At 44.8% G+C, this 26837-nt stretch overlaps 1 protein-coding gene across 9 annotated transcripts in view; it reads right to left on the bottom strand.

The window, feature by feature from the left end:
- Window positions 1-26837, bottom strand: part of LOC109874536 (partitioning defective 3 homolog) — a 239563-nt gene that overhangs the window by 178808 nt on the left and 33918 nt on the right. For all 9 annotated transcript variants that reach the window (XM_031809815.1, XM_031809812.1, XM_020466486.2 and 6 more), the window contains exon 2: window positions 10582-10683. In XM_031809815.1, coding sequence (XP_031665675.1) covers window positions 10582-10683 — 102 coding nt within the window. The remainder of the gene's footprint in view (window positions 1-10581; window positions 10684-26837) is intronic.

Consider the following 26837-nt stretch of genomic DNA (forward strand, 5'->3'; position numbering starts at 1 on the left):
CAAGCCAACATTTTTTTCTTCTTCTTTTAACCAGGAAGGATGGAGAAACCAAACCGTGTGTCTGGGACTGGTATAGCGGGTAATGCCGCCTGCAGCACATGGACCTGATACGGTCAACCCTCAGCGTGGGTATGCATCCCGGAGCCACATCTCCCTCACACCCTCATTAGCACATATCTCGGTCTCAATAAGATAAAAATACTGTTTAAAATTATATATTAAAAAAATAAAAATAAATTTAAAAAAAACATCCAAACCCCTGCCTTCCACTTGGAAGGTTGTAATGTAATTCAAGACAGGGCAGGTGTGTGTCAGTCCAACCCAATTCCATCCAGACCAACATGCCGTGGGGGGGGGGGGGGGGGGGGGCAGTATTAGAGGTCGACCGATTATGATATTTCAACGCCGATACAGAAACCGATTATTGGAGGACCAAAAAAGCCGAATACCGATTAATCGGCCGATTTAAAAAATATATATGTATTTGTAATAATGACAATTACAACAATACTGAATGAACACTTATTTTAACTTACTATAATACATCAATAAAATCTATTTATCCTCTAGTAAATAATAAAACATGTTCAATTTGGTTTAAATATTGCAAAAACAAAGTGTTGGAGAAGAAAGTAAAAGTGCAATATGTGCTATGTAAGAAAGCTAACGTTTCAGTTCCTTGCTCAGAACATGAGAACATATGAAAGCTGGAAACTTTTAACATGAGTCTTCAATATTTCCAGGTAAGAAGTTTTAGGTTGTAGTTATTGTAGGAATTATAGGACTATTTCCCTCCATACCATTTGTATTTCATTAACCTTGGACTATTGGATGTTCTTATAGGCACTTTAGTATTGCCAGTGTAACAGTATAGCTTCCGTCCCTCTCCTCTCTCCTCCCTGGGCTCGAACAAGCAACACAACAACAACAGCCACCATCGAAGCAGCGTTACCCATGCAGAGCAAGGGAAACAACCACCCCAAGGCTCAGAGTGAGTGAAGTTTGTAACACTGTTGGGCGCGCTAACTAGCTAGCCATTTCACTTCGGTTACACCAGCCTCATCTCGGGAGTTGATAGGCTTGAAGTCATAAACAGCGCAATGCTTGACTCACAACGAAGAGCTGCTGGCAAAACGCACTGAAGTGCTGTTTGAATGAATGTTTACGCGCCTGCTTCTGCCTACCACCGCTCAGTCAGATACTTAGATACTTGTATGCTCAATCAGATTATATGCAACGCAGGACACGCTAGATAACATCTAGTAATATAAGTTTAATGCTAGCTAGCAACTTACCTTGGCTTACTGCATTCGCGTAACAGGCAGTGTGGAGACCGAGAGAGGCAGGTCGTTATAGCGTTGGACTAGTTAACTGTAAGGTTACAAGATTGGATCCCCCGAACTGACGAGGTGAAAATCTGTCGTTCCACACGAGGCAGTTAACCCACCGTTCCTAGGCCGTCATTGAAAATAAGAATGTATTCTTAACCGACTTGCCTAGTTGAATAAAAGGTATATTAAAACATTTTTTAAAACGTACATTTAAAAAAATATATATATTAATAATAATAAAAACGGCAAATCGGCGCCCAAAATACAGATTTCCGATTGTTATGAAAGCCTGAAATCGGCCCTAATTAATCGGACATTCCGATTAATCGGTCGACCTCTTAGTCAGTATGTCACATTCAGACAGGGATTCCAGTCATAGGCACACTGAGGCACTTGACAGTGGTTTGACTGGGGTGCATCCCAATAGCTCCCTGTTACCCATATCCCTATAGGCCCTGACATTTGAGATAGAGTATTTTATGACGTGCTGGGACAAGCAGGGCCTTTCAAGTCTCCCCTGGGTTTATTTAACCTCCTGGCCCTCCTGTCTGTTGGTGTTTGTTGGAGTGTTGGTCTACACACTGCAGACAGACATGTCTATTGGTCCCTCTACATACTGCAGACAGACATGTCTATTGGTCCCTCTACACACTGCAGACAGACATGTCTATTTCAGATCTGGGTTCAAACACCATTTGACATCTTTGCTGTAGCTTGCATAAAGTGCCATATGGGCAGGGTTCACAGTTTTGGGAGTATGATAAATGGTCCTCTAAGCCAGGCAAGCACAGGTCATAAAGTATTCAAACTCAGGTCATGCCCACTGGTCCATCCACCCTGGGTCTGTCATGTCAAGCACTGACTGATGGACAGGTGTGTGTGTGTGTGTGTGTGTGTGTGGGGGGGGGGGGGTCTGTTATATCAGCCGTGGACTCGTATGCACAGGACACACATGGTATAGCACTGTCCAAAGAAAATCTTACATGCAGGTTCCTTCTCAACAATAAAAGATACGAGCATGAGGGAAATGGCTCAATAGAATCTAATACATTTTTTTTTGCATATGTGCAATATAGGAAGGCACAATTTATAGTCAAATAGTTCCACGTATCAGGGAAGGAGGGATTGGGGGGGAAAGTGTTTAAATTGTGCAGTATTAGTAAATAAGAGTCTGGTAGCAGCAATTGTGATGTGTGTGTGTGTGTGTGGCATGAGTGTGTGTGCGGGTGCGCGTGAGTGCTAAGGTACGGACAGTCAGTGCAGGTGGTCAGTTCAGTTCGAGTGTTCAGCAGTCTGATGACTTGTAGATAGAAACTGACTGAGAATGTTGGTATCAGACCTCAGGCTCCAATACCATCTGCCCAATGTTAAGCGACTGAACACCTCTTGGCTAGGGTGCGTGGGGTCCTTGATAATGCCGCAGGACTTCTTCAGGCAGTGTTTCAAGTAGATGTCCTGGATGGGTGGGAACACAGCCCCAGTGATGTACTGGGCCGTCTTCACCACCCGCTGAAGGGCCTTGCAGACGTGGACAGAGGAATTCCCGTACCAGGCCGTGATGCAACCGGTCATGATGCTCTCAATGGTGCAGTGGTAGTATTTGGAGAGGACCTGGGGTGGCATCCCAAATTTCTTCAGCCGCCTTAGGAAGTAGAGACGCTGTTGCGGCGTCTTGACAAGACTGGTGGTGTTGTTGGTCCAAGTGCTCAGTGATGTGGACGCCGAGGAACTTGAAACTGCGGATTCTCTCTACTGCAGTCCCAATGACTTCCTGAAGTCAACAAATCAACTCCTTTGTTTTGCCGACATTGAGTGAGAGGTTTTTGTCCTGGTACCACAATGCCAGTTCCCTTACCTCCTCCCTATAGGCTGACTCATTGTTGTTGGTTATCAGGCATACAATTGTGGTGTCATCAGCAAACATGATGATGGAGTTGAAAAGCCACGCGGTGGTGGGTGAACAGGGAGTAAGTACAGCAGAGGGCTGAGGACACACACCTGGGGGGCCCCTGTGTTTAGAATCACTGTGGCAGAGCTGTTGTTGACAATCCTCACAGCTTGTGGTCTGCCGTCAGGAAGTCCAGGATCTAGTTGCAGCATCCAGACCCAGGGCTCTGAGCTTGGTGACGAGCTTGGAGGTAACAATACTGTTGAGTGCTAAACTGTAGTCAATGAACAGCATTTTCGCATAGGTGTTCATCTTATCCAGATGTGTTAGGGCCGTGTGAATGGCATCTTCTGTGGATCTTTTGGTGCGATAGGCCATGACCAGCCTCTCGAAGCACTTCATGATGACCGGGGTGAGTTCAGCGATCGTCATTTGGGAATGTCACCTTGGTTCTTGGGCACTGAGATGCCCAAGAACAGCCTGGGACAGGGGACAGGTTGAAGATGTCCCGGAAGACACCGGCCAGTGCACACGGAGGTCGTTGCCAGGGATGCCATCTGGGGCGGCGGCTTTGTGAGTATTCACACTTGAGAGTTTTCCTCAAGTTGGCCTTGAAGAACGAAAGCACCTGGTCATCCAGAGCATTCCTGGATGCCTCGGTGTTGTCCGCCTCGAAGCGAGCATAGAATGTGTTAAGCTCATCGGGGACGGAGGCTTCGGTGGGCACCACACACATCTGTCTCCCTCGAGTTGCTGCTTGTCGGCGGGGAGTAGGAACATAGAGGATTTGTAAACGTCACAGATGTTTGTGCACACATGGTCCAACACATTTCCTCTCGTGGGGCAGAATACATGGTGATACTTTGGAAGAATTTGTTTAAATTTACTTGGTTAAAATCTCCCGCGACAATGAAGCCTGCTTCCGGTGAGAGGATGCTTGCGGGCTAATGTTTTTGTACAGTTTGCAGAGTGCTGCCTTGATGTTTGCTTGTGGCAGTATGTACACAGCTGTGCTAATAACACACATGATCGGGTGAGCAGGAACTCAAGGGGTTCTGAACTTCAGTACAACAAGAATTGTTGATGAGGAAGCATACACTTCCCCCCCCCCTAAGCTTACAAGAAGGCCGTTCGAACCATATGGAAAACGTAAAAGCTGTCTGGTTGAATAGCAGAGTTGAATGAATTGTCAGTAATCAATGGCTCTGTAAAAACAAAGACACAGCATTCCCTGAAGCCTCGCTTGAAGCCTCGCTCCGAGTTCAAAGTTAATTTTCCAGTGATTGGGCATTCGCCTTCAGGATACTAGGAAGAGGAAACCATGTAGCCTGACTTTTCAGCCTAGCTTGGAGACCCCTTTTCCTTCTTCATCGCCGGCGTTGCCTTCGGACATCTCGGCCAGGTGCAGCAGGTAGGAATCGGAACGATGGGCACCATCCTTAGCACCACTATCTTAAAATATATCACATAGTTTGCTGTGTGTGTGCGTGTGTGTCCAGGGAAGTGATTGAGTGGTAGTGGTCTGTTCAGCTGTCTGCCCAGACACACGGAGTCCGCTGTGTGTGTGTGTGCGCTCCGCCCAGACACATGGAGAATTTGGGGTTAACACAGCATGGCCCTGTAGAGGTCACGACCCCAGGAGTGTGCAGGGACATGCCAGTCACCTGACACCTTGGATATGGTGTGTGTGGGTGTGGGTGTGTGTGTGTGTGTGTGTGAACGGCCTACTATCCTCCAGCTCTCTGGGTAAATACTAGGTAGGGTAAAGAGGGCATTGGCTGACCGTTAAAGGGATACTTCAGGATTTTGGTAATGAAGCCCTTTATCTACTTCCCGGGAGTCAGATTAACTTGTGGACGCCATTTTTATGTCCTTGCGTGCAGTTTGAAGAAAGTTGCTAACTAGCGATAGCGCCATTGCTAACGAGCATAAGTGCAATGACTGGAAGTCTATGGTAACTGTCGAAGGTGACTGCTCGTAGATTTACCATAGACTTCCAGTCATTGGTACGCGAAACTACCTCATCCTTCATACTGGATCCAGAAACATAGAAATGTATCCATGAGTTCCATCCAACTCTGGGGAAGTAGATCAAATCCAGACATATCCCTTTAAAGACAGGAATGCCATCAAGGCTCAAGGCTGGACAGTGGGCCAGAGGACAGGACAGGGAACAGAGGGAAGGAAAGACGCACAGCATGTGGAACAACACTCAGTGAATCCCTGAGCTGTCTGCCACCAGTCCTTGCAGCAACAATGACACACATTGCTCATCGGGCCAACCACTCATTCCCCACAGTCTTTAAAAAGCATCTAACACATGTCAGAGATGCGGTGAGAGTTGCCAGGAGAGTACGAGTCATGCAAAGTGGTTTTAGGCCTTGCGGCCTAGTACAGCAACGTACAGCTACAGAAATAACTTGAGGTCAGATAAATGCCGTAACCACAGAACTGGAATGAGTAGAACGGGCATCCCCATTCAAGTCAACTCATTCGGGTCAACTCATTCTATTCCTTTGGCTGTAGCCTTGAGTACCAGTCTCAATTAGAGGTAGACCCAAAGTAAACAGCATAGTGGGTCAATTTCCGCAACAGCTACGAGCGCTGAAGCGCGAGGCCAAACGTCTCCCCTGTTCAGGTCATGATGCTACCGCGCTGTAACAGCGTGAAGCTAACTTGCACGCATGTGCAGATGCTGTGTGTGACCGTGTGAGAGCGAAATCTTGCGTCTCCCGCATCGTAATATTTGCGGTGCGGCTCGTGGAAACATCATTGCGACGAGTCCACATTTAAGTAACACTTCAAAAAGGTAAACAGACAGCCTTCATTGACCACGGCGTTCATTGACCACGGCATTGACGTATAAACGTTTAACCCCTTCATTGTAGAGAGAAAGCAGCTCCTAGGTCAGCTACTATGTTTACTTAATTCACCCATGACTAATCAAAACCGCGCCCCCCCCTCCCTTCCTCTTCTGATTAATTCAGTAGGGTCAACATGAGAGCGGGGAAAAACAGCTGTCCCTCCCTCCCAGTAGCCACCCATCCATTCCCCTTGAACAGAATCCGATCCTGTAATCCTGCATGGCCATAATCTAATCGACACCAGCGAGGCAACACAAACACTAGAGCCAGTTTATTTCCTGCAACAGTTTACGTTACATCACACAGTGACAGCGAGCGGGAGAGAGGAAGGAGAGGGTAAGGAAGTCACCCACATGTCACTGTCCCCAATAGAGGTTAAACACAACACTTCTCTCCTCCACAAATTGCTGTTATCAAACACACCCACAGTTCAAAACGCTTGATGTTTCTGTGTTTATTGCTCGGTAGTGTTAGTCGGCGGTACTTGATGTTTCTGTGTTTATTGCTCGGTAGCGTTAGTCGGCGGTACTTGATGTTTCTGTGTTTATTGCTCGGTAGCGTTAGTCGGCGGTACTTGATGTTTCTGTGTTTATTGCTCGGTAGCGTTAGTCGGCGGTACTTGATGTTTCTGTGTTTATTGCTCGGTAGCGTTAGTCGGCGGTACTTGATGTTTCTGTGTTTATTGCTCGGTAGCGTTAGTCGGTGGTACTTGCACCAAACTCCGGTGTTTCTCAGCCTACAGCTTGTTCTCCATCGTCTTTTTAAATAGTGACTCAAAATATTCCCGCCACTTTCTATTTCCATGACTGATCCAAACGGGTTGTTATCATGTCTCTCTCTCGTCTCTCTGCAGCAGACATACAGCAACCCATTGGGGCGGCAGGGAGCCTAGTGGTTAGAGGCAGGGAGCCTAGTGGTTAGAGGCAGGGAGCCTTGTGGTTAGAGGCAGGGAGCCTAGTGGTTAGAGGCAGGGAGCCTAGTGGTTAGAGGCAGGGAGCCTAGTGGTTAGAGGCAGGGAGCCTAGTGGTTAGAGGCAGGGAGCCTAGTGGTTAGAGGCAGGGAGCCTAGTGGTTAGAGGCAGGGAGCCTAGTGGTTAGAGGCAGGGAGCCTTGTGGTTAGAGGCAGGGAGCCTAGTGGTTAGAGGCAGGGAGCCTTGTGGTTAGAGGCAGGGAGCCTAGTGGTTAGAGGCAGGGAGCCTAGTGGTTAGAGGCAGGGAGCCTAGTGGTTAGAGGCAGGGAGCCTGCCTCTAACCAACATTTATTGGATATTTCAAACTTTTTTAACAAATCAAAAACTGAAAAATTGGGCGTGCAAAATTAACTTAGCTACAAAGTATTAACTTAAGGGGGCTGAATAATTTTGCACACCCAATTTTTCAGTTTTTGATTTGTTAAAAAAGTTTGAAATATCCAATAAATGTCGTTCCACTTTATGATTGTGTCCCACTTGTTGTTGATTCTTCACAAAAAAATACAGTTTTTTTTATGTTTGAAGCCTGAAATGTGGCAAAAGGTAGCAAAGTTCAAGGGGGCCGAATACTTTCACAAGGCACTGTATATTGCACTACTGTTGACCAGGAGCCATAGGTCAAAAACAGCCAGACAGCAGTTGGAACTAATAACAACGAGCGGTTCATTGGAGGTCTCCAACCAAATGATCAACCAACAACACTATGTTGTGTCAAAAAGAACATCCTTGAACGGTCGATGTGATAATACAGGACACACTACACCCGGTCATACAGGACACACTACACCCGGTCATACAGGACACACTACACCCGGTCATACAGGACACACTACACCCGGTCATACAGGACACACTACACCCGGTCATACAGGACACACTACACCCGGTCATACAGGACACACTACACCCGGTCATACAGGACACACTACACCCGGTCATACAGGACACACTACACCCGGTCATACAGGACACACTACACCCAGTCATACAGGACACACTACACCCGGTCATACAGGACACACTACACCCGGTCATACAGGACACACTACACCCGGTCATACAGGACACACTGCACCCAGTCATACAGGACACACTACACACGGTCATACAGGACACACTACACCCGGTCATACAGGACACACTACACCCGGTCATACAGGACACACTACACACGGTCATACAGGACACACTACACACGGTCATACAGGACACACTACACACGGTCATACAGGACACACTACACACGGTCATACAGGACACACTACACACGGTCATACAGGACACACTACACACGGTCATACAGGACACACTACACACGGTCATACAGGACACACTACACACGGTCATACAGGACACACTACACACGGTCATACAGGACACACTACACACGGTCATACAGGACACACTCTACACGGTCATACAGGACACACTACACCCAGTCATACAGGACACACTACACACGGTCATACAGGACACACTACACCCGGTCATACAGGACACACTACACCCGGTCATACAGGACACACTACACCCGGTCATACAGGACACACTACACACGGTCATACAGGACACACTACACACGGTCATACAGGACACACTACACCCAGTCATACAGGACACACTACACCCAGTCATACAGGACACACTACACACGGTCATACAGGACACACTACACACGGTCATACAGGACACACTACACACGGTCATACAGGACACACTACACACGGTCATACAGGACACACTCTACACGGTCATACAGGACACACTCTACACGGTCATACAGGACACACTACACACGGTCATACAGGACACACTACACACGGTCATACAGGACACACTACACACGGTCATACAGGACACACTACACACGGTCATACAGGACACACTACACACGGTCATACAGGACACACTACACACGGTCATACAGGACACACTACACACGGTCATACAGGACACACTCTACACGGTCATACAGGACACACTACACCCAGTCATACAGGACACACTACACACGGTCATACAGGACACACTACACCCGGTCATACAGGACACACTACACCCGGTCATACAGGACACACTACACCCGGTCATACAGGACACACTACACACGGTCATACAGGACACACTACACACGGTCATACAGGACACACTACACCCAGTCATACAGGACACACTACACCCAGTCATACAGGACACACTACACACGGTCATACAGGACACACTACACACGGTCATACAGGACACACTACACACGGTCATACAGGACACACTACACACGGTCATACAGGACACACTCTACACGGTCATACAGGACACACTCTACACGGTCATACAGGACACACTACACACGGTCATACAGGACACACTCTACACGGTGTTGCAAGACCCACGTTGAAAGAAGAATGTCGGTCTACAATTTCAACAGAATAAAAACATTAACACTGTAAACGAACACACTCATACCAGCAACAGGACACATAACTCATCTACTAGCAGGATTGCAACATCCACGGTGTAAGAGGAACATCCGTCCTTAATTGAATCAGTGTTACTGTAACAAGCCAAGCCTACATCCGGTAGAGGTTTCAACTTGCATGTATTCCCATATCCCCGCTCCTGTTCAATACTAAATCCTCGTGGTTCTGTGTTGCGGTGACACTGACACTGTGATTACGATACAGCCCAGTGGCCTCAGGGCACAGCAGAGCTGACCCAGAGGAGAATGTGACCCCCGTCGACCTCCGTGACCCTGCTGTCACTCAGTCAGAGGATTAGCTCTCCTCCTTCAGTCAGCCTCATTTAAAAATGGTTGGGAAACAACCCTGATACTGAGAGGAAATGAGACGAGGGGTCAGAGGGCAACTGTAGCAGCTCGGGACTCTGTGGGTCACTTGAGCTCGGGACTCTGTGGGTCACAGCCAAATATTACCCTACGGGACCTGGTCAAAAATAGTGCACTATAGGGAATAGGGTGTCATGTAGAACCCTGCCACCGTGTATATTCTGTGCAGAAGGGTGAGTGGAGTAGCCCAAGCCTTTGGTACATAAATAAACAGATGTATAAATAGATGATCCAAACAGTAAACTATGGTATGGATAGAAAACAATCATATTAACCCAGTAATGTTGTTCAAATATTCGCATGATATTATCTAATAACAAATGCCAGGAAAAGCACTAAGCAGATCTCCAATGGCGTCGTGTCCAAAAGGGTAGAAGTTCACGTACAAGCTAGTAAATGTCAAGTTGAGGCCCTCTGATTCACACCCCTCCATCTCACCTCATCCTTTATGCACAATGGTACCTGGCCTTGACAAACTTCCCTTAACCTGTCTTTTTTTAAAGGAGAATCCCCCCCCCCCACTTGTTTATTAGATAGGACAGTGACTGACAGGGAAGGTAGGAGGATAGGAGAGAGAGGGGAGCTGGAATAGCAGTGGGTCAGACTCCAACCCACGCACACACTGGTACATGTATTCTGGGCCAGCGGCTTAGACCGCTAGATCAGCCAACGCTTCAGTTCACTTACCCGGTCTTTGTCATCAGCCACATCAGACAGCAAGTCATCCAGGTCTAGAATACCTCCGTCCCCATGCTCCAACCGGTGCACCTGTAACCAGTAGCTGGCATCCTAGAGGAAGAAGAAGAAGATTAATGTGTTGTCCATTTACTACGTGAGCAAGGGAGATGTGTGCTTCTGCATATCCCACTGTCCCCGGTAGACATACACATACATAGAGAGGAGGAGGAGAGTTGGAGAGGGAGGAGAGGGAGATGTTTAAGACCAGTCTTGACAGGGCTGAGGAGAGTCTTTAAGACCACAGAGACGTGACGGTTTAAATCGCCCCACAGCCCCGAGGGCAGTCTCATTACACAATGTACAGACAGGCAAATCCGTTACAATACTGAGAGCGGCATTCTGAACAGATTTACAGTCAACGCCACTGCAAGGGTCTTCACAAACGATCAAAATATCAGCAGAATCAACAAGAGTGACGGGGAACATCGAAAAGAGGAGAGACCGAGAAAGAGCGAGAGCTCAGGAGAGAGAGGAGAGAGAGAGAGCTCAGGAGAGAGAGGAGGGAGAGAAAGAAAGCTCAGGAGAGAGAGAGAGAGCTCAGGAGAGAGCTCAGGAGAGAGAGGAGAGAGAGCTCAGGAGAGAGAGGAGAGAGCTCAGGAGAGAGAGGAGAGAGAGAAGAGAGGAGAGAGGGAGAGCTCAGGAGAGAGAGGAGAGAGGAGAGAGAGGAGGGAGAGAGAGAAAGCTCAGGAGAGAGAGAGAGAGAGAGCTCAGGAGAGAGAGAGAGCTCAGGAGAGAGAGAGAGCTCAGGAGAGAGAGAGCTCAGGAGAGAGAGAGCTCAGGAGAGAGAGAGCTCAGGAGAGAGAGAGCTCAGGAGAGAGAGGAGAGAGCTCAGGAGAGAGCTCAGGAGAGAGAGGAGAGAGAGAAGAGAGGAGAGAGCTCAGGAGAGAGAAGGGCCAAGATATAGGCCTACAGAGACAGAGAGAGACAGAGAGAGAGAGAAGAGAGGAGAGAGGGAGAGAGAGAGAGAGACCAATAGTGAGAGAAACTGATGAGTGTAGCCGTCTGCCAGGGGCAGGTCAATATTTTCTGCACGGTGGAAGTGTAACTGATGTGTCCCCATGGTGTTCAACCCAGTCTGTGAGGGACAACGGATGACAAGGTGCTGAGCGGCATTTAGATCATTACGACTCTGACAAACATGCCCCTCGTCCCATTTAGACAGAAACCTGGAGATGCCACCTGGGCCTGAACTCATAAAGCACCTCAGAAGAGGAGATCACGATCTAGTATTTACTGTAGGATCAGGTCCTGCCTTTTATTCAATCTGATTTAAAAAGCTAAATTGATACTGGATCTGCCTTCTGATCTACGGGCCTTGATGCCCTCCGCCCCCTTCACACATCCGACCTGGGGATAGTGTGGCGGGGAGGGGGAGACATCTCTCCACTGAGAATGACAGTCTGTCAGAGGAAGAGACTACAGGGCAGAGGGGAGAGCAGAGAGCACATTAGCACCCGTGCTGCTCTGCAAATGGATCCCTTAAAGCCAGAATCCTTCATTTAAACAACAACAACACACCCTGCCTGTGTTTAGGTAGAAAAAAGGGCCTGGAGAAATGTAACAACTCTCAGATTCATAGACAGAACTATAGATGCAAGGACTGACCATCCATGATATCAACATTATAGCTTTAATGTTAGGAGGCTATGCAGTTTACAGACAGAATATAACAAGCTTATATTATGTACACAGGCACTTAGGAAAGCTAAGGCTAGCTTTTTCAAGCAGAAATTTGCATCCTGTAGCACAAACTCAAAAAAAGTTCTGGGACACTAAAGTCCATGGAGAATAAGAGCACCTTCTCCCAGCTGCCCACTGCACTGAGGCTAGGAAACACTGTCACCACCGATAAATCACCACTATAATTGAGAATTTCAATAAGCATTGTTCTACGGCTGGCCATAATTTCCACCTGGCTACCCCTACCCCGGTCAACAGCCCTGCACTCCCCACAGCAACTCTCCCAAACCCAGTCAGCTGATGTTCTGAAAGAGCTGCAAAATCTGGACCCCTACAAATCAGCCGGGCTAGACAATCTGGACCCTCTCTTTCTAAAATTATCTGCCAAAATTGTTGCCACCCCTATTACTAGCCTGTTCAACCTCTCGTATCGTCTGAGATTCCCATAGATTGGTCATCCCCCTCTTCAAAGGGGAGACACTCTAGACCCAAACTGCTACAGACCTATATATCTTCTACACTGCCATTCTAAGGTCTTCGAAAGCCAAGTTAACAGATTACCGACCATTTCGAATCCCACCGTACCTTCTCCGCTACGAAATCTGGTTTCAGAGCTGGTCATGGGTGTACCCCTGCCACACTCAATGTCCTAAACGATATCATAACCGCCATTGATAAGACACATTACTGTGCAGCCGTATCGTCGACCTGGCCAAGGCTTTCAGCTCTGTCAATCACAACATTCTTATTAGCAGACTCAACAGCCTTGGTTTCTCAAATGATTGCCTTGCCTGGTTCACTAACTACTTATCAGATAGAGTTCAGTGTGTCAAATCGGAGGGCCTGTTGTCCGGACCTCTGGCAGTCTCTATGGGGGTGCCACAGGGTTCAATTCTCGGGCCGACTCTTTTCTCTGTATACATCAATGATGTCGCTCTCGCTGCTGGTGATTCTCTGATCCACCTCTACGCAGACGACACCATTCTGTATACTTCTGGCCCTTCTTTGGACACTGTGTTAACTAACCTCCAGACGAGATTCAATGCAATACAACTCCCCTTCCGTGGCCTCCAACTGCTCTTAAATGCAAGTAAAACTAAATGCATGCTCTTCAACCGATCACTGCCCGCACCTGCCTGCCCGTCCAGCATCACTACTCTGGACGGATCTGACTTAGAATATATGGACAACTACAATTACCTAGCTGTCTGGCTAGACTGCAAACTCTCCTTCCAGAGTCACATTAAGCATCTCCAATCCAAAATTAAATCTAGAATTGGCTTCCTATTTCGCAACAAAGCATCCTTCACTCATGCTGCCAAACATACCCTCGTAAAACTGACTATCCAACAGATCCTCGACTTCGGCGATGTCATGTATAAAATAGCCTCCAATACCCTACTCAGCAAATTGTATGTAGTCTATCACAGTGTCATCCGTTTTGTCACCAATGTCCCATATATTACCCACCACTGCGACCTCTACCTAGCAGACCTCTCTGCTAGGTAAAGCCCTGCCTTATCTCAGCTGACTGGTCACCATAGCACGCGCTCCAGCAGGTATATCCCACTGGTCACCCCCAAAGCCTATTCATGCTTTGGCCGCCTTTACTTCCAGTTCTCTGCTGCAAATGACTGGAACGAAATGCAAAAATCACTGAAGCTGGAGACTCATATCTCCCTCACTAGCTTTAATCACCAGCGGTCAGAGCAGCAGATCACTGCATCCAACTACCTCATCCCCATACTGTATTTATTTATTCATGCTCCTTTGCACCCCAGTATCTCTACTTACACATTCATCTTCTGCACATCTATCACTCCAGTGTTTAATTGCTATATTGTAATTACTACACCACCATGGCCTATTTATTGCCTTACCTCCCTTATTTTACCTCATTTGCACTCACTGTATATATATATTTGTCTTTTCTCTTATGTTATTGACTGTATGTTTGTTTATTCCATGTGTAACTCTGAGTTGTTTGAGTCGCTGCTTTGGCCAGGTGGCAGTTGTAAATAAGAACTTGTTCTCAACTAGCCTACATGGTTAAATAAAGGTGAAATAAAATAAAATAAATATTTTGGATTCTGATGTGGTACGACAGTTGAACTAAGCTCATGACGCATTTATAAGTTATATTCCACAGCAATCAATGACTACATATCATTCATTTATAAGTCTAAAAATGGATGTAGCAACTAGGGAATCCAAATTTAATGTAATGACCAGTTAGTTTGACAGACTGGACCATGTCAATGTAAATCACTACTCTGTGCAGCCATAAAGAGTAATTCCCTTAGTGGTCACATGGCTCAGGGCAGGAAATGCATTATGTGCAAACACTGAGTGTACACAAACAAATCACAAATGGGGAATGGGACAGAGTGGCCCATTTGTTTCCTAAAACAATGAGTGGACAAACAGGATTGAGAAAGAGTGAGAGAGAGGTTAATCTATGATCCACAGTAAACAAACAGTCTACTGTGGCCAGGGCAATCAATCAGTGATTTTCCATCAATATCGACCCATGTCTATTTCCCCCCCCCCAGGGGCAAGCTTACATTTGGCCTTTAGCTCGTGTTTTGTGTAGTAGTCTGCTGAGGAGATACGATCTGCTTTGGTTAAATGAAACAGTGGCAGCCACATCGGAGAGCAGAGAGCCGTGTGTAAAAGACATTCCTAGAGGCCCAAGTCCCTAAAGTAAAAATAACCTACTGTAAATATCACACCACCACACTTCACAGTGGACTTATGGAGTAAACAAGGAGAGTAGCAGACTGTTGATGGAGCAGGGCTGGAAACCAGGGTCATATTCATTAGAACACACGTATCAAGATGTTTTGCAACTGAAACAAGCCTTTCTTACTGGTCAAGTTCAGGTTAACTTCAGTCTGGGCTGTTTTTTCCCCCCGTCTCGTTGAGTATCTTTGGTTCCTGGTGAATATGGCCCAGCTAAATGGCCTTACTTACATCAATAACCAACTCCTAGCCTTGCTTAGCCATGGAGGCTACATCAACCCTCACAAACAACAAAAACAAAACCGCTGTCTCTTGAATCAAAATGGCTCTTATTTCCACACAAACTAGGTGGGAATATCCCTGACAGATTCCAGCTCTGTTCCCATGAACCAACTCAGGCAGGCCTCATCAATACCCTATGAAGCAACAGGCCTGGAGTCAGGCTCGCAGGAACACCCTCCCTCTCCTGCTCTTGAAAATGTACAGAAAGAAGTATTATGCTTCCATAAAGGTCGGTTCGGGTTCAGAATAGAGAAAGATGTATTACAGTTCTAGGAATGTGTGTTGGGTTCACTGAGAGGTCAATAACTCCGTATGCTATAGATAAGCCTGCGGATCTGATTCTGGGGTTCCCCCTGGTATCCTTCGTTTTCATTGGCTGCATGTTGCCTTTGGCCGGACTCCAGACTTGCACAGAGCTGATGAGCGGTGCAGGAGATTAGTCTTTGTTTTGACTCCAAGCCTGCATCAGAGACCTAGTTTTAAAGCCCTTCTCCGTGAGGATGCGTCCTGGGATAACGCAGAGCACCATGGGCTCCGGGTTCCATCCAAACAGGCAGTAGAGGTTCAGCCTCACTGCACAGTCACAAAGACCAGTGTTGTACTGAAGGAGCAGGCTGGCTGGAGGGTGAAGACTAGGGCTGGTCGATACGTCGTGAATACCTGTATCGATTTTTACAAAACCGTCTAGAACGACACTTCACTGTCAGTTTTGGTTGAGAACCAAACCATCAGAATGGAGAAAGCCAGTTCAAATCAGAATTCATTTGTAGCCATTCTAGGGTCATGCAGAAATATAAAATACCGTCAAATACCACCACATCGTAGAAAATGAGAAAAATATTGTGATATGATTTTTTGGCCATTTTGCCCAGCCCCGATGGACCGTGTGAAGCTAAGCGCCCCCCCCCCCCCCCCCCCCCCCCCGACACGCATACCCTCTCTCGACTGACTGACTCCAACTAGCACTCTCAAGAGGTTTCCGTATATCAATCAGAACTTTCGCTGCAGCGCTCTCTTTCTGGGAGGAGGAAGCACACACACACACACACACACACACACACGGAGAGCGTAGTTAAGTGACCGTAGATTTAGGATTTAGCCATATGCATGGCGGGAGAGTCTGGGTTGACAGACAGAGTAAGTTACTTAGGCAATGTGGTGGGAACTGAAGACAATGCTACTACAACTATCTGGGGAGCGATTTGACAAACAACGTCACAACATAATACATTTCAGAGACAACCCCTTGCATGCTTCTTTCTGCTCTGCTAGCTGCATGCGAACGCTACTGTAATGTACAAAGCATTCGCAGAACGGAAAGGGCTTCATTCGTGTCCCCAATGGCCACCCTTTTTCCTATATAGTGCACCACTTTTGACCGGAGCCCTTTGGAGCCTGCTCGACCAGTAGTGCATTATGGAAAGGGAATAGGCTGCCATTTAGGACAGAGCCTGGGGAGTCTGATATAGGGGGTGGAATAGTTTGGGATTAGACCACTGGGGACGCAGACAGGCTCCAGACCCCAACAGAGAGAGAGCATAACTGATTATGGTCTAGAAATAGCTAAAATTACCGCATAGCCTGTCTGAACTAAGCCAAGTTGAACAGCCTGGCAGGCAAGCAGCAGAGAGACCGTAAATGAGAACCTCTCTTCGGGGTATTTTTTTTTGTTCAGAGAGAGAACAACCATGGTTCAGTTGACTCTGGCTGAAACGTTCACTCTACTTCCGGAACGAGACTTCCAACAAATCGCGTTCCAAATGGCCCGCTATTCCCTTACGACCACAGTCTGTGCTCACTGCTCGAGTGCTCGATTTGACTGTTTAACTGATCAGAATGGTGCCAACTCAGCCAGTGAGGTAGACTGAGGTTCCCCTAGGACTATTAGTTGCAGACACACATGAGGTGTGAATGTGGATTTGGCCACAACACATCCAAGGTTAATGTGAGGATTGTGTAAACAGATAAGTTGCACATCTGATGCAGTAGAAAGGCAGATCTTACTGCATCTATTTTGTGAGTGTAAAAGCCGACGAGGTGTGAAATGGGGAATGTGTGATGCGATGTGAAGGAGCTGCACAAAACCAAATCAACAACATCAGAACAACGTAATGTGGCATGGTTCAAAATCACCCACAAATCAACCTTGACAAATAAGCGCCAGTCTGTTTGTGCCATCATGCCAACTCCTTGGGTTTGGCTTGACAATGTGCAATGAAGATGGCAAGAGGCACAAACATATCTGGGACCAGGCCGAGAAGTAGGGTCGGGACGATACCAGTATCAGGATTAGAGGTCGGCCGATTAATTAGGGCCGATTTCAAGTTTTCATTAAAACAATACCGATTACTGATTATTTTTTTATTAAAAAAAAATGTTAAATACCTTTTTTTAAAACTTGGCAAGTCAGTTAAGAACACATTCTTATTTTCAATGACTGCCAAGGAACTGTGGGTTAACTGTCTTGTTCAGGGGCAGAACGACAGATTTTCACCTTGTCAGCTCAGGGGTTCCAATCTTGCAACCGCACAGTTAACTAGTCCAACGCTCTAACCATTACACTCCACGAGTAGCCTGCCTGTTACGCGAATGCAGTAGAAGCCAAGGTAAATTGCTAGCTAGCATTAAACGTATCTTATAAAAAACAATCAATCATAATCACAAGTTATAACTACTAATCCAGTTTAGCAGGCAATATTAACCAGGTGAAATTGGGTCATTTCTCTTGCGTTCATTGCACGCAGAGTCAGGGTATATACAACAGTTTGGGCTGCCTGGCTCATTGCGAACTAATTTGCCAGAATTTTACGTAATAATGACATACATTGAAGGTTGTGCAATGTAACAAGAATTTTTAGACTTAGGGATGCCACCCGTTAGATAAAATACCGAACGGTTCCGTATTTCACTGAAATAAACGTTTTGTTTTCAAAATTATAGTTTCCGGATTCGATCATATTAATGACCAAAGGCTCGTATTTATGTGTGTTATTATGTTATAATTAAGTCTGATTTGGTAGAGCAGTCTGACTGAGCAGCAGAAGGCCTGTAATTTCATTCATTCAGCTCTTCGCAAGCACAGCGCTGTTTATGACTTCAAGCCTATCAGCCTAATGGCTGGTGTAACCAATGTGAAATGGCTAGCTAGTTAGCTGCAAGGGCTGCGGCTTTTGTAGAGCGATGGATAACGATGCTTCGAGTGTGGCTGTTGTCGATGTGTTCCTGGTTCGAGCCCAGGTAAGGGCGAGGAGGGGGACGGTAGCTATACTGTTACACTGGCAATACTATAGTGCCTATAAGAACATCCAATAGTCCAAGGTTAATGAAATACAAATGGTATAGAGAGAAATAGTCCTATAATTCCTATAATAACTACAACCTAAAAGTTCTTACCTGGGAATATTGAAGTCTCATGTTAAAAGGAACCACCAACTTTCATATGTTCTCAGCAAGGAACTTAAACGTTTTTACATGGCACATATTTTACATAGCACATATTTTTACATGGCACATATTACTTTCTTCTCCAACACTTTGTTTTTGCATTATTTAAACCAAATTGAACATGTTTCATCATTTATTTGAGGCTAAATTTATTTTATTGATGTTTTATATTAAGTTAAAATAAGTGTTAATTCAGTATTGTTGTAATTGTCATTATTACAAAAAAAAAAAAAAAAGATATCAGATTTTTTGGCCCTCCAATAAACGGTATCGGCGTTGAAAAATCATAATCGGTCGACCTCTAATCAGGATACTCGTTAGTATTGTGGCAGGAAAACAAAACAAGCATATTTAACTTCTTTAGGAAAACAGCTCTAATGTTAGAAACAAACATTATATTGTCTTCCAGAGTCACATTTATTTATTTTCCAAACTATTGCACACAATATTTAAAACACCGCAGATTTTTAAAGGACCAAAGAGTTTATGCTTCTTTGGCGTTTTCATTTTTGCCACAGAAGAAATATCCCGATACTGGCATCGTCCCGGCCCTAGAAGGTAGCAAACTAAGAAGGTCAAGTTTATATGCGAGTCGGCGACCACACAAAGGTCAGGAACGGAGCACATGCCTGACTCGAAGGGTCAAAGTGAGGTAAGTTTGAGAAACAAAAAGCACCTTTCATTCCAGCTCAATGACTCCTCAAGAGGGAAATTGGAAAATGTCACTAGAGCAGCGTGATGCCTATCAGGCAGGGGCTAACTAGTTACTATTTATCCCTCAAAAATGTACAACCCAGACTTCTTTCCTCCTGTGTTACGCTGTGTTAGAGAGAGACCGTGGTCCGAAATAACTTGAGGAAACAGAGAAAGGGAGTAAAAAGGAACAGTAATGTGGCTTGTCTTAAATCACAATGACACGGCACAAAAACACAGCCAAAATGGGCCAGTGGAGATGGTTCTAGTTCTCAGCTGTAGGACTGTCTTCCCAACCCAGCTCTCGCTCCCTCTCTCCTCTGTCAACCCAGTCAGCCCTCAGACACTGCCAGCATCCCAAATGGCACCCGATTCCTTATGTATTGCACTACTATTTAGGGAATAGGGTCCCATTTGGGATTCAACCTCCGACAGGATTCATTATCTCACAAGACGTACAGCCAGGAGCCAGCCCCTCTATTCCCCTCCACCCCAACTCTACTCCCACTCACTTAAACCCTGCAATCAGCCTGGCCCCTGGCCATACGACACCTCGTTAGGGGAGGGGCAGGCAGGGTACACACAAAGCCAAGCACACCGTCTCGGAAAGGGGTCCCACACTCGACACACAACAATGTAAGAGACCGATTAAATGGATTTGTGAATATCTGATCCAATCGAGATTAAAAAGAAGAAAAAAGAAAAAACACCTTGTTGTAGATTGAACAAACAGCCATAATTACGTTGGAAGTAATAAGCAGCAAACATCCAGTCTTCATCTTTAGGGCCAAGCATAGCACTTAGTGAGCACTTAGAAAGATCCTGTTTCACATCGTGTTGGAATGGTTAGGTCTATATTGCCGGTGAGGTGTCGCTGAACTTGAACCTGGAGGAAGAGGCTTGGCAATGAGGAGCAGCTACAGTAGGTCTACTACCCCTACCTCTACTGCCCCATTCGACTGCCCCTACCTCTACTGCCCCATTTGATCTCAATCCACCTATATAGAAGGATCTGATTAACTAATTCACATGAAAGGCTTTTTAGATGGACATGAAAGTAGCAACATTCACTCTGCCACAACAACCTTCACAGGCGTACTAACCTGACTCTGATAAATCAATTCATTGTGAATCGTTTTACTTTAGTTAGGATTGGGCGATACATTCAAATTCATTTGAACTATGTTCCTGTGCATTATTCCAAATGTCTGTATGGCAAGAAACAAGGTTTTTATGAGCGTTCATGTCCGCTTGTTCTCATGTCTTTTTGGTCTCGTCTTCTTCGCTCCTCCTGTGCTGTGTGCACCTTCCCATCTCCACCAGAGATCTGTATATAAATGACAAGATGCTCATCTCCCCGCCCTAACAACTGGAGTCTTTGTCCCAGATGCAGGAAGGCAGGCGACAAGTTTAGATCCAAAATAAGCCCATAGAAAAGCATTGGGCTTATTTTGGACAGATTTTGGAGAATGTGAAACCTTACCTCACCTCTTCCTCTGTTTACACACACACACACACACACAAAGCCACTCCCCCAACAAAGATGAGAGATCACTTCTTCCTCTCTGACAAGCAGTTTCAAATCGCTATTTGCATTTGAGGTTTGGTCCAACAGAAATCGGTCATAAGGACACCAAAACACATTGAGACATTATTTTACTTATATATTTATATGAGAGAATGTAACTTTTCTAATGATACCCGTTTTATGTCTCAAAGTTCACACAGAGCAGACACAACTAAAACGAGAGTATCAATGAACACTGATTCTGGAAAATGAAAGCTCAGTTTGTCGCTTGTGGCATTGCGGTACCGGTAGCACAATTTTACAATAAGCATAAACCCCAATTATAAAAAGGAATTGGTACCTCGTTCTCATTCTGAGAAATAAGGTAGGCCATTTGATTTCAACATCTGAACAAAGTGGACAGGCTAGCATGCTGTTCAACCAGTTGGAGACGGACAGAAGGGTGTGTGCATAGCAATTCAACTGTTCTGCCTTGTTAACTAGCAAATAGATCCAAGTTGGCTAAAGTTGAAACAAAGATGAACTGGCTACTTCCTAGCAGGTGGGCTTGTGCTTGAGAGATAGTTTGCGACCTATGTTCATTTTCTATATAGTCTGCTAGAAGAAGTAGTCATTATTAGTTCATGTGCATTATGCACGGTTCTGGTAATATTTGTAACAAAAGGTCATTTTCATAGACTGATTTGAAAGCCCGATCAGTGATTATTACCCAAAAAAAAGCAGTTAACCTATTTTGATAAATATAATTACATTATTAGTGGGTCTTATGGTTGTGGAAGGCTTAATATTTAGCCTAGGTAGAATTTTACAAGCCCTAAATTCATTAGGTTATTGCTGACTTTTGAACATGCCCTGAATTTGACCTTTACAACAAAGATTAGAGAAAACATATAAAAAAATATTTTTGAAAACGTAGGTATAATTTAGAATTGTTAAAAATATATGATTTTAAGGCCATAATCACCAAGCCCTAACTTCAGTGGAGAAGACCCACCACTTAACATGTAGAGAACAGCGGAGGTCTTTTCTCACCTTTCACAACACCACGATGTGACAACGGAGGTGACGGTGGCGGTGTGCGTGTGAACAGTGGAGTATCCCCTCTCTCCCTACAGGAAGTGTGGGTGTTGAGCAGCTTTAGGAGTGTTTGCTACTAGAGGACACAGTGAACCCAGTGTTGGAAAGCAGGGAGGAGGGACAGACGGCTTCTTTCTCTCTGGCACCTTTCTCTCGCTCAGGTCAGCCGGTGTGGGTCAGACCTGGGTTCAAATACTATTTGAAATCATTTCAAATACTTTCTGTGCTCTTTCTGTGTTTTGAGCTTGCCTGGCTTAAGGGACCAATAGAATAGTCCCTAAAGTGGCAAACGCCGCTTATCGGCACACTCAAGGCAGGTTAGAGCAAACACTCATCGAATGAAAAATGTAAAAATAGTACTTGTAGCCGGTCTGGTGTGTGTGAAAGAGAAGCTGGCCAGATGGTGACACAGGTGAGGTCACGCAGCTCAGACTGCTGAGCCGACACCACCCCACAATCCCAGAATACCCCATTCATCCACATACCCTCATCTGTGCAGGTCAGCGTAAGCACATACAGAGGCACGCACATACTTTGCTTGACCACAACTCCCCCTAAACCAAAAGCCATTTACAACGGCCATTTTGCTTCTCTCTGCAGCTACAGTTGTCAATGATGCAGACGCAATTCAAGCAGGCCGACAGAGTTTTGGTTTGGCTTTTTTTTTTTTATGACACTTTGGTAAGAGCCATGTGCAGCATGTGCACCAACTGGGATTCTAATATTAAATTCATGCTGGCGTTTGGTATTTCACAATTATATAAGTCCATGGCATTTCCGCTAGCAAGAACAGCAATTACAGCAAATGAGCGAACAAGAACAAATCTAATCACAATAATGTTCACAAATTAAGTCCACGTTATTATCAGACCAAATTGTTCATTTTCATTCCATTAAGCCTACTCTGAAAGATGATGCAGCCAACATTTAATACTAACCGGGGTCAACCAAACTCATTTTAAAACCAGCTACGTCCCTAATGGCACCCTATTCCCTATATAGTGCACTACTTTTGATCGGAGCCATATGGGCCCATGTCAAAAGTTGTGCACTATATAGGGAATAGGGTGTCATTAGGGACGTATTCAGATAAATGGCCTCTGGATGCCGTAAATGAAGCAGTCAATTCAAAAGCATATTGTGGAAACTGTATGGAGACAGCAAATGCCCTGCAGTCAAATACATGTATTTCTGCTTTTCAGGAAACCCAGTTATGAAACAACTACAAGAAATGCACAGTATGGTATTACCAGACTTGTATAGACGAAGCAACATTTCTTAGAAATCGGTTCAACCAAGTGAACATAAAAATGCATTGACGTTATGAAATATGACTGACAAAGCCAGAGTACATTTCAAAACAAAGACAAGTCCACAAATCGGCTTTCAAGTACAGAACAATGAAAGTTCCAAATTGAAAGAGTTTCGCTGACAGCGAAGGAAAAGGGAACGGAGCAGTAGTCTTGAGATGAGTTTCTGTTTAAGGTCAAATCAAATAGAATTGTATTGGTAGCTTACACATATTTTGCGAAATGCTTATGTTCATCGTGCAGCAATACACAAAAAATCTAAAAGAGTAAATAGAGTCCGGAATATAAATATATACAATGAGCTCCAAAAGTTTTGGGACAGTGACACATGTTTTGGTTGTTTTGGCTCTTTAATCCAGCACTTTGGATTTGAAATGATACTAAGGACTATGAGGTTAAGGTGTATAATGATGTCCCCCAAGACATGCTAACCTCTCACCATTACAATAGCAGGGGATGTTAGCATTTTATATCATACCCCCAAGACATGCTAACCTCTCACCATTACAATAGCAGGGGATGTTAGCATTTTTGTGGGGGTATGATATTTGTGCGTCTAACTCTCACTCACCTTTATTCAGGATTTATTCGGGATTATCCGTAATCATGGTAGCAGCCACATTAATAAGAAAAGTGACCCCAAAATGACACAATACATTATTTCCTATTCATTTCTATTGGGCACAAAATCTGAAACACAACCAAAACAAACAGCAAATGCATCCAACAAGTTTGCAGAGTTACAAGCTTGATGTAGTCACTGTGTGCTATAAGTATGGGACCAAATATGGAACTTTTTACTACTTTAATACACAAGTGAATTTGCGCCAATACTTTCGGCCCCCTAAAACAGGGGGACTATGTACAAAAAGTGCTATAATTGGGAAACGGTTCAATGGATATGGATGAAAATATCCTCAAATTACAGCAGTATCATTGTAACATTCCAAAGTGCTGGAGTACAGAGCCAAAACAATAGTCACCGTCCCAATACTTTGAGCTCACTGTATGTAAATGATGGTGTGTATAGACAGTATTTGAATAGAAAAGGTGTACAGCAGTAGGTACATAGGATGAGCCATGACTAGAATACAGTATATACATATAAAGTGGGTAAAACAGTGTATAAACACTATTAAAGTGACCAGTGTTTAATGACTATGTACATAGGGCAGCAGTCTCTAAGGTGCAGGGTAGAGTACCGGGTGGTAGCTGACTAGTAACAGTTCAGGGTAGGGTACTGGGCGGAGGTCAGCTAGTGGTGATCATTTAACAATCTGATTGCCTGGAGATATAAGCAGTTTTCTATTCTCTTGGTCCCAGCTTAGATGCACCTTCTGTAGAAGTTCATGAGGGTTTTAGGGGCCAAGCAAAGCTCAACCCTTTAGAGGTGAATGGGAGGTCAATTGGAGACATGTGTCAGGCAGAGGACTTTAGTTACACTGGCTGTCACACTGCCAACATTACCCCATACTTAGAATGCCTGATGTTGGCAAATAAAAGGAGCTTGAAGTGGAAGAAAAACTATCCCAGAACTGAGAAAGGGGTTTGCCTGAGCCCAGAACTAAGTCTAAACTCGGCAAACATCCACAAGCCTGAATGACAGTTCAATAAAAATAGGGAAAATGGCCCCCGCCCCACACACTAAAATGAATCCAGCAGAACTTCACAAATTGGGGATAAGGTAGAGTGTTAATTAATAGTGATGCACAGATGACATTTTTTGCCGATACCGATATCCAATATTTTCCCTTGCAAAAAAACTCTAATAAAATACTGATAACCGATATTTAAAATTTTTGTGGCCTTTTAAGCATTCTAGTACAGTTAAATAGTTAACACACACACACACACGGACGCAGCAGTCTAAGGCACTGCATCTCAGTGCTAGAGGCGTCACTACAGTCCCTGGTTCGAATCCAGGCTGTATCACATCCGGCCGTGATTGGGAGTCCCATAGGGCGGCGCACAACTAACCCAGCGTAGTCTGGGTTTGGCCAGGTGATGCCGGCATTGTAAATAAGAATTTGTTCTTAACTGACTTGCCTAGTTAAATAAAAAGGATACACACACACACACACACGCCAAAAAGTTGGCATTTATGCATGTTCCCATTACCAGTAAAACATAATAAAAACCTTTCACTTACTTGCTGTGCTGTTTCGTTGTTTATTTGTTAATTAGTTTCATTCTCAACCAGGATTTCAATGGAACGCCGTTTGGGTTTTTGCGTGTCAAAAAAGATACACGTGTCAAATAAGCTTGTTGACCAATCAGGACCTGAATATGACTGTACTGTATTTTAACACGTTCATATTATTATTTTTTCCACGTTATTACACATTGATTACACTTACTCGTATTTCATGTCACAACGATTCATCAATACGTATCATATGATGCTGGTTAAGTTCTCTCGTGCACCTACAGTGCCAGTCATAATAAAAATCTAGCTAGTTCATTGATGAAAACAATGTTCTTACAATGTTCTTGACACCTAGCAAACTAGGTGTCATCTAAAATAACTAATTTATAAGACAGTTCTTATTTTATGGCAAGTAGCCTAGTGGTTAGAGTATTGGGCCAGTAACCTAAAGGTTGCTGGATCGAATCTCTGAGTTGACAAGGTAAAAATCTGCCCCTGAACAAGGCAGTTAACCCACTGTTCCCCGGTAGGCCATCATTGTAAATAATAATTTGTTCTTAACGGACTTGCCTAATTAAATAAAGGTAAAAATATATATATTTTTTTTTAAAGCTAGCCACGATAAGAATTAGCCACAGTAGTGGACTTTGCAGATAGCCTTCAAAATAAAACTGTGTCTTTGACAGTGATGCAAATGAATACAAATAGTAGAATTATGCCATAATTGAATAGATCATGGTAAACAAGGTTGGCATGTTATATAAAATCAACGAAAGACAATTTGTCAATTTGACAAAAATCTGTTGAAATCACATTGGATGTATTATACTTTAGAATTGCATTGGGGGCATACTTATTTCACTGTACAGCCTTACCTATGGACTGTGGATCAATGACATGGGGTATCAGTCTACTCGGTGACACCCAGAGAACATTAGAGAGAATGTTAGTCTGAGAACTCTGAGGAGGACGTTGGGAAAAAACGTTCTCCTTGGGTATTGAGTAGACTGATATCTCATTTCATTGAAAGCATTGAATTCTTAGGTAAAGCTGTACAGTGCCATATTAATGTCATTACACACAATAGGCTGACTGGGGAGGTGATTTCATACGGTCACTGTCCCGCGATAAGAGCTACAACGCTAATATTTGCGTAAACTATTCACAGTTGTGTTCTGTGTGTGTCACCGAGGAGACTGATGCCACATTTCATTGCTTCACATTATCTAGTCTAAATATGACGAGATTCCACCAATTGTAACCTTCTGCATCACTTTTAAAGAGGTACTTTTATTTTCAAGGC

Source organism: Oncorhynchus kisutch, linkage group LG30 (genome assembly GCF_002021735.2).
Source record: "Oncorhynchus kisutch isolate 150728-3 linkage group LG30, Okis_V2, whole genome shotgun sequence".
NCBI classification, from domain to species: Eukaryota; Metazoa; Chordata; class Actinopteri; order Salmoniformes; family Salmonidae; genus Oncorhynchus; species Oncorhynchus kisutch.